This window comes from Pelophylax lessonae (assembly GCF_965119305.1).
Source record: "Pelophylax lessonae genome assembly, chromosome: 11".
Taxonomy (NCBI): domain Eukaryota; kingdom Metazoa; phylum Chordata; class Amphibia; order Anura; family Ranidae; genus Pelophylax; species Pelophylax lessonae.
The window spans coordinates 13,897,464-13,913,528 of record NC_138778.1 but is presented as its reverse complement, the minus strand read 5'-3'; the positions used below and the strand labels follow the sequence as shown (position 1 = coordinate 13,913,528).

Here is a 16,065-nt window from a genome sequence, read left to right as displayed (position 1 = left end):
CCGACATTACTGGTTAAAAAAAAAAAAAACACCAAAAATGACAGAAATCTTTCCCTTAGTTAGTAAACGCAATAACTTTTGCGCAAACCAATCAAAATACGCTTATTGTGATTTTTTTTACCAAACATAGCTAGCAGAAAACAAATTGGCCAAAAATGTTAAAAAAAATTAAATTTTTACATTTTTTGGGGGGAATTTCATATAAAAAAATTTTAAAAATATTGTGGTTTTTTCAAAATAAACGCTCTTTTTTTGTTTATAGCGCAAAAAGTAAAAATCGCACAGGTGATCAAATACCACCAAAAGAAAGCTCTGTTTGTGGGAAAAAAAGGACGTAAATTTCGTTTGGGTACGGCATCGCACGACCGCGCAATTGTCAGTTAAAGTCGCACAGTGCCAAATCGCAAAAAGTGGCCTGGACATAAGACAGCAAAATCCTCCGGTGGTAAAGTGGTTAAAAACTCTTATTTTTTGTAACTTTTTTGGCAGCAGGGGTCTAGACTTGCATAGGTTGCTGATTTTCCTTTCTTCTAAATCGTTCCTTTCATTCTTGTCGGTATGACCCCACTACCTCTGCCCCTCTTTCCTGTTGCTGGGTGTCTCCTTATATATATATATATATATATAAGGGGATGATGATTTCCAAAAAAAAGAGGCCGATTACTGATCTTTCAACTAAACCAGCACACATTAAGCTCACTCCCCCCCCCCCCCCCCTCTCCGATGCTGCAAAGGCCAGCTGCCTCCAGTAGCACTGTAGGGATGGTGGGCGAGAAGGCAGCACCCTCTGCTTGGCCTGTATCTCATTGCTGGCTGTTAGAAGTGTCCTTGCTCAGCAGAGCTAGAAAATCCGATACGCAACAATCAATAGAGCCCAGCATGATCTTTACTTAATCTCCATCCTGACACATATTTAATTGACTGGAAGATGATGTAGGAAGAGATAATCTATACCATCTTTAGGTTTCATTCCTCCATGTGTGCGAATCCCCTACATCGAGCTAATGAGACACACCGGGCGGCCAATAAGATTCCAGTAGTACACAACAAAAGAAACAGAAGAATGGAAGAAGAAATTGGTGGATATATTGATACATCAAAATGAAAAAATATATTGTATCAGTATTTTTTTACTTGTATCCTGGTGGACATGTTGGTGGCTTTAGGAGGTCACACGCAGTACAATGCAGTTGACCAATGATAAACTGGGACTTTGGATTTTTTTCTTTCCTCGCCAACCTCAAAATAGACATTTTGGTGGCTTTAGGTGGCTACACACAGCACAATGTGGTTGATCAATAACAGAGGTGGACTTTGGAGGTTTCCTTTCCTCGTCAACATTAATATAGTCATTTCAGTGGCTTTAGGTGGCCACATACACACAGCACAATGTGGTTGAGCAATAAAAAGGTTGGGACATTGTAGGTTTCCTTTCATTAACTATGGCATTGAACAATAATAGACCGGGACTTTGTAGGTTTCCTTTCCTCACCAACTTTAATATAGATATTTGGTGGCTTTAGGTGAAGACACAGCACAATGTGGTTGACCAATAAGAGGTGAACTATGAAAGTTTTTTTGTCAACCTCAATCTAGACATTAGGGTGGCTTTACATGGTCACACATAGCACAATGTGATTAACCGAGACTTTGGACGTTTCCTTTCTACTAACCTCAATATAGACATTTTGGTTTTGGATGGCCACAGACAGAACAAAGTGGTTGACCAACAACCGACCAGGACATTGTACATTTTCTTAAATCACCAACCTCAATATAGACATCTTGATGCCTTTAGGTCAGGGATCATCAAACTACGGCCCTCCAGCTGTTGCAGAACTGCACATCCCATGAGGCATTGTAAAACTCTGACATTGACAGACATGATTAGGCATGATGGGAATTGTAGTTCCCGAACAACTGGAGGGCCATAGTTTGAAGACCCCTGCTTTAGGTGGTCACACATAGCACATTATGGCTTACGGAGACTTTGAAGGTTTCCTTTCTTTGTAAACTTCAATATAGACATTTTACTGGCCTAGGTGACCGCACACACAGCACAATGTGGTTGATCAAGACTTTGGATATTTCCTTTTGCTTGCAAACTTTAATATAGTATTTTCAGTAGGCTTTAGGTGGCCATACAAAGCACAAGGGGATTGACCAATAACAGACCAGGACTTTGGACATTTTCTTTCATTACCAACCTCAATATAGACATCTCAGGTAGCTATAGGTGGCCCCACACAGCACATTATGTTTTAGCAAGACTGTGAAGATTTCCTTTCCTTACCAACCTCAATATAGACATTTCTAATGGCTTTTGGTGACCCCACACAGCACATCGGTGGTTGATCAATAAAAGACTGGGACTTTGAATGTTTCCTATCCTTGCCAACTCCAGTATAGACATTTTGGTTGTTTTACTTGGCAACACAGCTCATTGTGGTTCGCCAACTCTGGCATTGAACAATAATAGACTGGGACTTTGGATGTTTCCTTTCCTCACAAACTTCAATATAGATATTTGAGTGGCTTAAGGTGACGACACAGAACATTGTGGTCAACCAATAACAAGACTGGGACTTTGAATGTTTCTCTTCCTCACCAACCGGATAGCATTAGATGGCCACACACAGTATAATGTGGGTGAGCTATAACATATTGGGACTGTAGGTGTTGACTTTCATCACCAAACTCTATATAGACATTTCATTGGCTTTAGGTGGCCAGAAGGCCCAAGTGGTTTAAAAATAACAGACTGGGCCTGGGGATATTTTATTTTCTCTCAAACCTTACAGAAGATACAATATATAGAAGTGTGATTGGCACTTCTTGTCATCCACTAAAATAGCATTATCTGACCATGGCTGCATGTTGAATTTATAATTTGTGGAAAGTCTCATACAATCTTGCACAATCATAACTAATAGATGGGAGAAACAGATTTTTCCTTTACCCAAAATTTCATCAAAATTCAGGAAAATTTTGAAAAAAACTTTGCCATTGTCCCTGGAGTCCTACTCTATTAGCTTTTAGGCGATCTCGGAAAACCCTCCTTTTCAGAGAAGCCTATCCTACCAACACCTAACAAATGTACCTCCATTTTCTCCATCAACCCATCCCCCACGGTTATTGCCTTTTGTTTCACTTGACCCTCCCTTCTAGATTGTAAGCTCTAATGAGCATTGAGCAGGGCCCTCTAGTTCCTCCTGTTTTGAACTGTATTGTAACTGTATTGTCTTCCCTCACATTGTAAAGCGCTGCGTAAACTGTTGGCGCTATATAAATCCTGTATAATAATAGTAATAATAATGCAAACTTAAGGTGGTCCTTAAGGAAGCAATTGGTTTTAAAATGGTTTCAAGAAGGTACAGAAGTCCATTTTACCTATCCTTGATCCAAGCAGGGCCATTTTGCACATAAAACCCTAATGGACCTTTGGTTAGGGCAGAGAGGCCATGATGGGCCAGACCAAAATGAAACATTGATAAACTTTGGGTAAATTGATCAGCAGAACCGGGTTGGCATAAGGTGTGAGGGATGGTCAGAGTAGTCTCAAGACTCTCCTAAAGTAAGTAACATTGAGCCATATCCACTTGCAGCCTGTGGAATGGTAGGGGACTGCACAATATTTAAAGAATTCTGCATGAAATAGTGTATTGTAGATTTAATCTGTGCATTATAAAACGTATCACGTAGGTGAGAAGTGGTGCAGCATTATAGAAGGGGGTCTTACCCATGCCTTGAGCCTAGGGCCACCGAGTCCCTGCCAGCCAGAAATATATCTACGTTGGCTTCAGATACCCTTTAGAAGAGTAACGGATGAAATATACATCTCTGTGCACTGACAGCGGAATAAGTTTGTTTTATTGTATTTATTTTTTTCAGAAAGCCTCATCTCACAGCAGCCGCGGATCAGATGGGGCGCAGCATATGGTAAATATGAACTATTTGCATTGCAGAGGCTTGGCATATGCTGTTCATATTTATAGTGTGCGGCAGTCAGCACGGAAGAAGACGTGTCCTCATTAAGCCATCGCCAGATCCCAAATCGGATTGCTAGCTGATCTGTGCTAAAATCAAACCTCAGCTCATGGGGTGCTGGGGAACTACATATCCCAGAATTCAATTCCTGCCTGAGAAAGTAACGCACACTACTCAGATTTAGGTGGTAACATGCCATTCCAAGATATCCAAGTAGAAGTTTTCCCAGATTATATGGATTTATAAAGAGGACCAGTTATGTTATATTACACAGGGCCTAATACAATAGCCACTTCGGTGCAATTTTTTCTCAATCTATAATCCTCCCTATATCCACAGGGCCTAATATGACTACTACTATAGTGCAGTCCAGACTCCCTTTATAGCCACAGGACAGGACCGAATATGATGACTACTATGGCACAGCCCAGTCCCACTCTATACTCCCCTCTATATCCACAGAGTCTAATACAATGACTACTATAATGTAGTCCCATCCTGCTTCACCCTGCCTCAATATGATGACTAATATAGGGCAATCCAGTATATCTCTATACTATACTCTATATTCACAGGACCCAATAGGATGACTACTATGGTGCAGGCTAATTCTCATTCATATCCACAGCGCCTAATATATGACTACTATCATGGCCACTGATAAGGGGGTTAGCAGCAGCTCTCTTTTATGGGGCCTGGGCCTCATCAGTTCAACAAGAGTGGCCCGGGTAGCTTTATGGTACAGGCAATTCCCCCTCCCTGCAGCACAGTTGACTTCTCATTCTCCCTACTGCCAACTGTCAGCTGCTGCAGGGGGAGAAAAAGGGGAATCGGTTTCAGGGATACCCACACCCAACTGCTCTAATCACCCTTTGTCTAGGTTTCCCTGCAGCTTTGATCCCTGTGCCCCCCCCCCTCCCCCTGTGTTTACTTTGCTTTAGTTTGTGATTGAATAGGGAGCTTCTGTATGAAATGCTTCCTGTTCATTCATTCTGTAGCAGCAGAGGCTGAACCGAAAGGTTTGGGAATTTGTGTTCTCAATCACTTTCCCTGTCTCAAAGTGGGACATTAACAAATTGCAAAAAAATTATATATTATATATAATAAAATTAAGGGGTCGTTCACCTGGATACTCTGGCTGTGTGAGTGGTTTGTTCATGAGGCTAAAGTCATGTTCAGGGTCATACACCTGCACCCACACACCCACCCAGGCTGGGTGCCCTATCAGGTAGGCTGGATGGGGCCCCGTGATTTCCAACAGCAGCCCTGACTACTATAGTGCAGTCTAGTTCCTTTTTATACTACCCTCTAGATCGACAGTCTAGTCCTGCTTTATGCTTCTCTCTACATCCACAGTCTAGTCCCGCTTTATGCTACCCTCTACATCCACAGTCTAGTCCCGCTTTATGCTACCCTCTACATCCACAGTCTAGTCCAGCTTTATGCTACCCTCTACATCCACAGTCTAGTACCATTTTATGCTACCCTCAACATTGACAGTCTAGTCCTGCTTTATATTACCCTCTATATGCTTTATATTACCCTCTATATCCACAGTCTAGTCCCGCTTTATGCTACCCTCTACATCCACAGTCTAGTCCCGCTTTATGCTACCCTCTACATCCACAGTCTAGTACCATTTTATGCTACCCTCAACATTGACAGTCTAGTCCTGCTTTAGATTACCCTCTATATGCTTTATATTACCCTCTATATCCACAGTCTAGTCCCGCTTTATGCTACCCTCTACATCCACAGTCTAGTCCCGCTTTATGCTACCCTCTAGATCGACAGACTAGTCCCACTTTATGCTACCTTCTACATCCACAGTCTAGTACCATTTTATGCTACCCTCAACATCAACAGTCTAGTCCTGCTTTATATTACCCTCTATATCCACAGTCTAGTCCCGCTTTATGCTACCCTCTACATCCACAGTCTAGTCCTGCTTTATGCTACCCTCTACATCCACAGTCTAGTCCTGCTTTATACTAGCTTCTACATCCAGTCTAGTCCCGCTTTATGCTACCCTCTACATCCACAGTCTAGTCCCGCTTTTTACTACCCTCTATATACACAGTCTAGTCCTGCTTTATATTACCCTCTGTATCCACAGTCTAGTCCCGCTTTATGCTACCCTCTATATCCACAGTCTAGTCCTGCTTTATACTAGCTTCTACATCCACAGTCTAGTCCCGCTTTATACTAGCTTCTACATCCACAGTCTAGTCCCGCTTTATGCTACCTTCTACATCCACAGTCTAGTCCCGCTTTATGCTACCCTCTAATACATGACTACTATAGCACAGTCCTGTCTCACTCTATACCCACAGGTCCTAATTTGATGACTACTACAGCACAGTCCAAAAAAAACACAGTTTAGCCCCTCTCTATTTTGCCTTTTATACCCTTAAGACCGAATATGATGACTAAAGGTAGCAAATTTCATCCTCCCTCTATACTTCGCTCTGTCTGGCTGTGTATTAGGATGGGGTTCCTTGTAGGCGAGTCAGTGATGTTATATTTTTGGAGATGTGAAGGGTATTCATCTCCATCTCAAGGGGAGCCATTGCTTGAAGCCACGGTATGAAATGTTGGCATTAGTTGCAGGTCAATAAAGGGGTCAAAGGCTCCATGCTCACTACAAAATGATGAATGAAGCATGACCTACAGTTCCCCTGATGTGTGGATCATTCAATATATTCCCATCACACTTTTCATGGTATGGCCTAGAGCAGAAGGGGGCTTTATTAACTGCCAGCAGGTTGACTGAATCAACCTAAAGAAGGACATATGTCACCAGCACACCATGGACCCATATTTAATAGTCCAACGTTAAGGGATCACATCACAGCAAGAGCAAGTTCACCATTTAGAGGCCACACGGGATTTCTTTGTCAAACATGTGATATCTATCGAAGAGGTCCTGTGTGGCTTTGGGGCATTGCACTTATTGTGATGAGATTGCTTCATCAATCATTTGGATTAATAATATAGATCCAAGGTGTGCTGGTGACATTCAGTATGTTCTTCTCTTATGTTTGTATGGAGATACTCAGGAACGGTGAGTGGAGAGGAACAATACTAGTAGTGTTTAAATGATGGCCAGAAGGTGTGAGAACCAGAGGATCTTGGTTGTTGGAACAGTGAGGAGGGTCTACTCTGGATTAATAAAGACACTCATCAGGATTATTGATTATGGATCTATGGTGCGCTGGAAGGACAGCTGATAGAAATCATGGGGCCCTATAGAGTCTACCTGACAGGGCCCCCCCCCCACCTCAGCCTGGGTGGGTGTGTGGGTGCAGTTGTATGACCCCTAACACGACTTTAGCCGCATGAACAAACCACCCATTCACGCAGCCAAAGTACCCATGTGACTGACCCCTTAATTACATACACACTCACCTGTCACTTTATTAGGTACACCTTGCTAGTACTGGGTTGGACCCACTTATGCCTTCAGAATTGCCTTCATTCTTTCGTGGCATAGATTCAATAGGGTGTTGGAAACATTCCTCAGAGATTTTGGTCTATATTGACATGATAGCATCACGCAATTGCTTAAGATTTGTCGGCTGCACATTCATGATGCGAATCTCCCTTTCCACCACATCTCAAAAGGTGCTCTTTTGGATTGAGATCTGGTGACTGTGGAGGCCATTGGAGTACAGTGACTGGATATGGCGAGGGTGGAGGCCATTGGAGGGCAGTGACTGGATATGGTGAGTGTGGAGGCCATTGGAGGGCAGTGACTGGATATGGTGAGTGTGGAGGCCATTGGAGGGCAGTGACTGGATATGGTGAGTGTGGAGGCCATTGGAGTACAGTGACTGGATATGGTGAGTGTGGAGGCCATTGGAGTGCAGTGACCTCATTGTCCTGGTGAAGAAACCAGTGGTGAGATGATTGGAGCTTTGTGACATGGTGCATTATCCTGCTGGAAGGAGCCATCAGAAGATGGGGACACTGTAGTCATAAAGGGATTGACATGGTCTGCAGCAATTCTCAGGTAGGCCATGGCATTTAAACAATGCTCAATTGGTACAAAGGGGCCCAAAGTGTGCTAAGAAAATATCCCTCACACCATTACGCCACCAGCCTCAACCATTGATATAAGGCAGGATGGATCCACGCTTTCATGTTTATGCCAAATTCTGGCCCTACCATTTGAATGTCGCAGCTGAAATCGAGATTTATCAGATCAAGCAACATTTTTCCAATCTTCTATTGCCCAATTTTGGTGAGCCTGTGTTAATTGTAGCCTCAGTTTCCTGTTCTTAAGTGGACAGGAGTGTGGTCTTCTGCTGCTATAGCCCATCTGCTTCAAGGTTCAATGTGTTATGCGTTCAGAGATGGTATTCTGCATTCCTTGGTTAAAACAAGTGGGTATTTGAGTTAATGCGGCCTATCATCCCTAACCAGTCTGCCTATTCTCCTCTAACATCAACAAGGTATTTTCCTCCACACAACTGCCTCTCACTGGATATTTTCTTTTTTTCCCACCACTCTCTGTAAACCCGAGAGATGGTTTTGCGTGAAAATCCCAGTAGTAAAGCAGTTTTTGAAATACTCAGACCAGCCCGTCTGCACCAACAATCATGCCACGTTCAAAGTCACTTTAGTACCCTTTCTTCCCCATTCTGATGCTCCGTTTGATCTTCAGAAAGGCATCTTCACCATGTTTAGATTCCTAAACGCATTCAGTTGCTGCCATGTGATTGGCTGGTTAGTAATTTGTGATACCGAGCAATTGAATAGGTGTACCGCGGGGGGGGGGATCAAAGCTGTGGATGAAGATCATGATCTTAGACAGAAGAGGAGGTGATTAGAGCTGCAGAAGGGGGGCAACCCATGAAACCGATCCCCCTTTTAGCTCCCTATGCAGCAGCTGACAGTTGGCAGGAGGGAGAAAAGGAGAAGCCAACTGTGCTGCAGGGACGGGGAACTGCCTGCACCATAAAGCTACCCGGGCCCCTCTGTTGAATGGATAGGGCCCAGGCCCAACACAGGAGGGCTCGTACTACCCCTTTATCAACAGCAATGCATGCTGGTGACATATGATCTTATCTGATGTGAGGTCTCCTTCTAGGGAGGGGCTCAGGACTGTGAGAAGAGGGGGACAATGCTAGTAGGGGTTTATAGTTAAAATAGCGGCCAGAAGAAATGAGAACCAGATGGTCCTGGTTGGTGGAACAGTAAACAGATTCTACTATGGATGGATCAAGCCAGGGGAGGACTGGGCCAGGGGGCAGGGAGGCAATTGCCCCCCGGGCCACTCTGATGCCCTATAAAAAGGCTGTACCGCTTCTGCCACAGACATGCCTAAAGGATTACTGGTAAAGAGAAGAAAAAAGTCTCCACTGCTGACCTACTGAGTGCAGGATGTAGACAAGGGCAGAGTGTAGGCCTCCCCCCTCCCCCAGCATGGATGGTGTAAACTGTGTCTGAACAGAGGCCCCACTGGAAACTCTCCTCCCCCATGACCAGCCCCTACCAAGCTGTGCCAGCTCCCCCCAACCGCCCCCTGCTGGCCAGGTCGGGAACCCAAATTCGGCTGGTGAGTAGAGAGTACCTGTAGCGGAGCTTTGGCCTGGAATGGGGGTCAGGAGGAGGCCTGGAAGAGGGAGAGTGTGCCGAGTCCCTGCACCATGGGCCTCTGGTTTGTACTTGCCCCTTGGGCCGAAAGTTACCAGTCAGCCCCTGGATCAAGCCACCCAAATCAAAAGTAAAAGAAAAGGAATTGGCAGCACTCCAGGTTGAGTCAAAATCCAGATTTATTGACTGGACATCCAAATATGACAATCGTGACAAGGTAGACACGTTTCACACACTGACTGTGTGCTTAATCATTAGTCACATAATGATTAAGCACACAGTCAGTGTGTGAAACGCGTCGTCACGATTGTCATATTTGGATGTCCAGTCAATAAATCTGGATTTTGACTCAACCTGGAGTGCTGCCAATTCCTTTTCTTTTATCATGTTTTCACGGAGGCGAGCCGGAGCATGCACCGGTGTGAGTCATCAGGCAATCACACCACCTTGAGCAGTGAGTTCTTGTCTTTACAAATCAAAAGTAGTTGACAAATTATAGGACTTTTTTGAATCGGTGTGGTAAATTAGACCTGGGTTGACCTGTCCTGGACCGGCGAAGGTTGGTACACCATCTCACAATTCAGCTCTTCTCAAAGGCCAGGAAAAAACTCTCAATAAGTGTACAAGAGACAAGTCTTGGCATAGAAGCCAGCCTGCATTGTTCTCATGCACACGCTGAACACAGTCATCTCTTTTGTGGAGCACTGTACGGTCTGCTGTACGGACGCTGTGCTGCATCTTGTTATCTCAGCGAGGAGCCGTCAGCGGTGTCTGGCTAAGTGCTGCTTTTGAATATCTTTAGATCCATCAATGGTTGAAGGTGAGCTGTACTCTCTCCACTGGAGTTCCCCCAGACACTAAATCTTTAGGGGAGGTCAGGGGGGTAATGTTCCTCCAAGCAAGGCCCAGACATATTATGGTATTCCCTAAGCAACCTTTCAGTCTAAAAAGATTCTAGTGCAGGAAACATGCAATTGCTAGAATATATTCAGCAGGAAACAGATGTATAAAAAAAAATTGGACAATAGCTCAAAAATTTCAGCTCTAAGGCAATGATCTTTTATGAACAGTTTCTTAGAATGTTATATAAAATATGTTAACTGCACTCGAATAAAACGTAACGTAAAAAAGTATTAATAAAAGGAAGAAGCTGCAAACATATTATATGATATATACATAATAAAAAGGATGCAATATAGAATGGTGCGCTGCTTTCCCAACATCAAAGTGCAAGAAATTAAGTGAAAATTAAATAATTTGTGCAATCAAATAGGGCAAGGGTAAATGTGAACGGTTCAGCTTCTTAAGAGCTGGAAATATCCAAACATTGTGCAGTCACCTCCACCAGATAATACCAATAGCAAATATCCTCTGGATCTTCTTGGATGTGGTCATCCGCAAAAAGAAAGTACCATAACCATGTAAGGGGACACTCCAAAGGAACTTCACAGTATTAAATCCATCCAGATATTAGCATATCAAAAGGAAAACCAGAGAACTCATCATAGTGTATTCCAGTTTAAAACAGTTCTTTAATAAAAAGTAGGAACACTCACATATAAAGATGTACACAAAACTCCGGCAAATAACCCACAAAATGATAAAAATTCCTGCGAGCAACCTTCCCAATATAGATCTTTAAAATGCTGCAGACACTTCACTTCTCATAAAAGTGTAACAGAGCCAATAAATATAATGAGCAACACTATTTTATATTTATTAACCCACAAAATAGCCTCCTGCTGACTTCCAGTTAGCTCAAAGGTGTCACAGCAGGCTCCTAACTTACGCGTTTCTTCACACCTGACGTCTTGCGGGGCAACTGGTATACACTAGGACAGTGATGGCAAGCCTTGGCACCCCAAATGTTTTGGAACTACATTTCCCATGATGCTCAACTACACTTCAGAGTGCATGAACATCATGGGAAATGTAGTTCCAAAACATCTGAGGTGCCAAGGTTTGCCATCACTGCACTAGGAGAACAGGATTATTGCACTCAGGTGCTCAGAGAGACCACATCTGATGGAGCAGAGGTGTTTGGGAATGTGGTGCCTGATGGTGCCTGCATAGTTCCAGGGCCAAGCACATTACACCAATTATCCTTTTTATCTATCTGTAAGGAGGACATTCTTTAAGGACATTCCGTATATCTGTAAGGAGGACATGAATATCTCACTGACCACCAATGTAAAAGGCATTTTTCCCCTGACCACTATTGGCACCCCAGATGTTTTGGAACTACATTTCCCATGATCCTCAACTACACTGCAGAATGCATGATCATAGGAAATGTAGTTCCAAAACATCTGAGGTGCCAAGGTTCGCCATCACTGCACTAGGAGAACAGGATTATTGCACTCAGGTGCTCAGAGAGACCACATCTGATGGAGAAGAGGTGGTTGGGAATGTGTTTTGCAGCCAGGTGCATTGTTATCCACTGTTAGTCCCAGCATGTGGGCAGCACGCAGCTTTTACTGAAAACCCAATCACTGCAAAAAGCACTTCTCCGATTGCTACCAGAGTAATGCGCTTTAAAGTTGGATGGCCATGTGTCTCTAATCGCTTGCCTGTGTAACCAGCCCTGCAGACTCTTCCAGCCACTGATCACCTGTGTTGCCAGCCCAGAGATCCCTCCAGCTCCTTCCCTATGTAACCAGCCCTGTGATTTCTCCAGGCGCCCACCTGTGGTACCGCCCCTGACATCCCTCCAGCTTTTCACCCATGTTACCAGACCTAGCCTGGACAGTAACCGTGTACTGTAGGGTTAACTGAAGCTGTGATTTTTCTCTAGTCTCTGTTACTATACATCAGCCATTCTCAACTAGGGTTCCTCCAGAAGTTTTTAGGGGTTTCTTGACTTGTGGCTGATTAACCTTCTATTTTATGGTGCCTACATAGTTCCAGGGCCAACACTACTTGGCAGAGTCAAGCACATTACACCAATTATCCTTTTTTAGCTATCTGTAAGGGCAACATTCTAACTATCAGTGTAAAGAGGACATTCATCTAACTGCCCACCAATGTAAAAGGCATTTTCCCCCTGACCACTATTGTAAGGGGCATTTCCCCACTGACCCCTGAAGAACTGTTTTAGCAGGTGTTTGCATTGTTAACCCTACTCTGTTGAATACAGTTACAACTCTGATCATTCGGCCAATTACACATCCTATTACAGAAACAACCTCCACAGCTCAGTCTGGCCATGGCAAGAGTATCCTATGTGGCTTAAATTGGCTTGAAGGAATACAATATGGTTGAAAATGAGTACAAGTATACCTGTAAACGTCTAAAACAATATTGGAGGATGTTCAGGAGTTTATCAGAACTAAAGATACCCAAAATTGTTAGGAATGATGGTTAATACTTAAAAAGCAGTCAGCCTTTCCCCAGCCTGAAATGGCTGATAGCATAAGAGAGAGGTAGGTGTCCTGCTATTCAAACAATATAAACAGTTCTGTCTGTTACAGCTAGTAGATTAATAAATTACATTTTATTACAACTGTAACCCCTTTGTCCTAAACAGGGGCTACTATGTCAATTTAGGGTTTGGCTATGCTGTAGTTAGCTCAGACTGATTGTACAGTTAAAAAAAAAAACTAGTTTTTCTCTAAGCTTAAGTTGGCTTGTTGTGTCTTGTTGTCGCCAGCAGATGTCACTGGTATCACTGGTCATAGTATGAGATTTCACAAATAAAAGTTATGAATATAGCCAATCCAATAGTAGGTTTATGCCACTGGTGCATGCTGGGGGAGGTTTTAAATATTTGGGACAGGCCATGTGCTTGCTCCCTTCCCAATGACTGAGACCTAGGGAAGGGCTGCTCTGCTGTCAGGCCCGATAGGCCTGTTTTGGGGCCCTTTTGTGTGCTAACGTGATCTTCAAAGTGTCCTGCCTGGTCTGGAGGCAGCTGTACCAAGGAGGAGACCCAGGAGAGGCCCCTTGCTGGAGAGAGCTAGGAAGAAGGCTGGTCTCTCAGAAGGGCTGGTAAAGCACTGAAATTTGGGAACATTCTTATAGTGTTGCCAGGTTGATCTAAAGGATCTGACAGTTGGACATTGATCTGGGAAGTCTGTAGGTGATCCGCTATGGTATCTGGGATCCCTAACCCTCACCTCTTCAAAAAAAAAATTAAAAAAAAAGACAAAAGTGACTGGCCCAAAATATCATTTTTCGGTTCCTCCATTTTAGCCATAGACTCAGCCCTGGGGTAAAATGCTATCCCCTCCCTGTCCTCTGGAGGTGCTATCCTGTCTTTGGGGTGTCAGAGGGGTGCTACACAACAATTTCCTATTTTTTGGATTTTGCATTTTATTAATGGTAAAATCCTAAAAAAAAAAAAAAAAAAAAAAAAAAAACAAGACCATAAAAGGAAACTACAAGAATTGTTCAACTTTTGCTTAAAAATATTCAGAATCACCTTTTTGTTTGATTTACATATACAAAAAATAAAATATACTTCCATGATCATCAACTACATCCATGACAACATGTAATTAAATCATTCCCCCAAACAACCAATGCTGTTCAGTCTCTGTTCTGAGTACAATTTGATTGGTTGGTTTACCAGCCACACTTTTTTTTTTCCCGAATGTTCACAAATCAGTTTGGATCAATGGGATTTTGCAGATATTCAAGCCCAACAACTTACCATAAATGAAAGAGCCGCCATTCTCCTGACCAGCCTGTGCTGCTTAAAAGTAAGGAATGGCCTCAGCCTACATGTCTCCTCCATACCACTGACATATTTCACTCTGCTCACAAGGGCTTAGTCATAACTGTATGAATAAGCCCTGGTGGGTGGGGCAAAATGCATCAGGGGCGTGGTCTGGTAGAGACATGTAGGCTGACACTTTCTGGATTAGTATATGAACATGCCACCCCCCCTTTTCTTGCGGATTTAGGTAAGAGATCTAGGTAAGAGGTTCCTTTTTAACTTTTGCAAGCATTTTAACCCAGGTCACAGCAAACACTTCCCACAATAGAATTAGAAACATCTGCACCAGCTGGAAAATTATATCATAACCTCCAATACAGGAAAGTGAGCCTAGTTTGATGCTGCGCTATTACTTGCAATTTCTACGCTGACCTTTTATGGATAAACGCAACCAGTGCTGGTTAATGAACCCACCTGTTCCTGTCTTGGTGGTCCGTACCGGCGTGTACTGATTCTTCGAGGTCCGGACCGGCGTGTTCTCCTTGGGAGAGTTATCGACAGCAGAGATGGTCTCTCGTTCACAGTGCGGGATGGGGATTGGCCCCTGTTGTATCAAAATGTCCGCAAGGGCCCTGGAAGAGAACCAAAAAGACATGGTAAGAACAGACATGAGACAAAACATCCATCAACTCAAGATAATTAAACTCACAAACAAAAAAGCCTCTCTCAATCGGATGGTGGCGATGCAGAAATGAAGGTTACATTCATTAACTGACGCATTTCAGGTTTGAAGGCCAGTTTTAAAAAAGTGGAATTAAAACAGATTGCGGTCAGTTTTCATCCTGCGTTCTGTAATTTCTCTGCAAGCTGCTAACTTCCTGTAATATTCTGTATTGCCATCTGTGGATGTACATTTACCATTCATTGAGCAACCTAAAGAAAAGAATGGATTCCAATTCATTCCAAAGGGGTTCAATAGGGTTGATGTCAGGGTTCTGTGCAGGCCACTAGAGTTTCTCCACACCAAATTATGCCCTTATGGTGCTGACTTTGTGCACAGGGACATGGTCATGCGGGAACAGAAAAGGCTCTTCCTTGAACTGGTACCACAATGTTGGAAGAGCACTATTGTCTTAAACGATCATCTCCAATCTGTGGCCCACAGGCTGGATGTGGGCCTTTGCTTGCCTATATCCGGCGCTTGGGGAACTATTCCTCCCACTGATACAAGGTACTATTCTTCCTACTGACACCAATGATGAGCACCATTCCTGCCACTTATATCAACAGCTTGGCATGATTCCTCCAACTGACACCAATGATGGAGTTCTATTAATTTCACCGACACCAATGATGGGGCACTGTTCCTCCTACTGACACCAATAATGGGGCACTATTCCTCCAACTGATACTAAAGAAAGGGTGCTATTCCTCCTATGGATACTAAAGATGAAGATGGGGCACTCTTCCTTATACTGACACCAATGATGGGGCACTATTCCCCCCACTGATATCAAAGATGGGACACTATTCCTCCCACTGATGTCAAAGACAGGGCACTATTCCTCCCACTGATACCAAAGACAGAGCACTATTCCTCCCACAACTACTAATGATAGGGCACTATTTCTCCCATGGATACTAAAAAGATGAAGATGGGGCACTCTTCCTTCTACATGACACCAATTGATGGGGCACTATTCCGCCCATTGATAGCAATGACGTGGCACTATTCCTCCTACTGATATCAAAGATGCAAAGATGGGGCACTATTCCTCCCATTGAAACCAAAGATAGGGCACTATTCCTCCCATTGAAACCAA

General features: G+C 43.6%; 1 protein-coding gene across 6 annotated transcripts in view; it reads right to left on the bottom strand.

Annotated features, from left to right (window-relative positions):
- The window catches only part of SHISA6 (shisa family member 6), a 342,371-nt gene that overhangs the window by 278,055 nt on the left and 48,251 nt on the right, over positions 1-16,065 (bottom strand). For all 6 annotated transcript variants that reach the window (XM_082271224.1, XM_082271225.1, XM_082271227.1 and 3 more), the window contains exon 2: positions 14,717-14,874. In XM_082271224.1, coding sequence (XP_082127350.1) covers positions 14,717-14,874 — 158 coding nt within the window. The remainder of the gene's footprint in view (positions 1-14,716; positions 14,875-16,065) is intronic.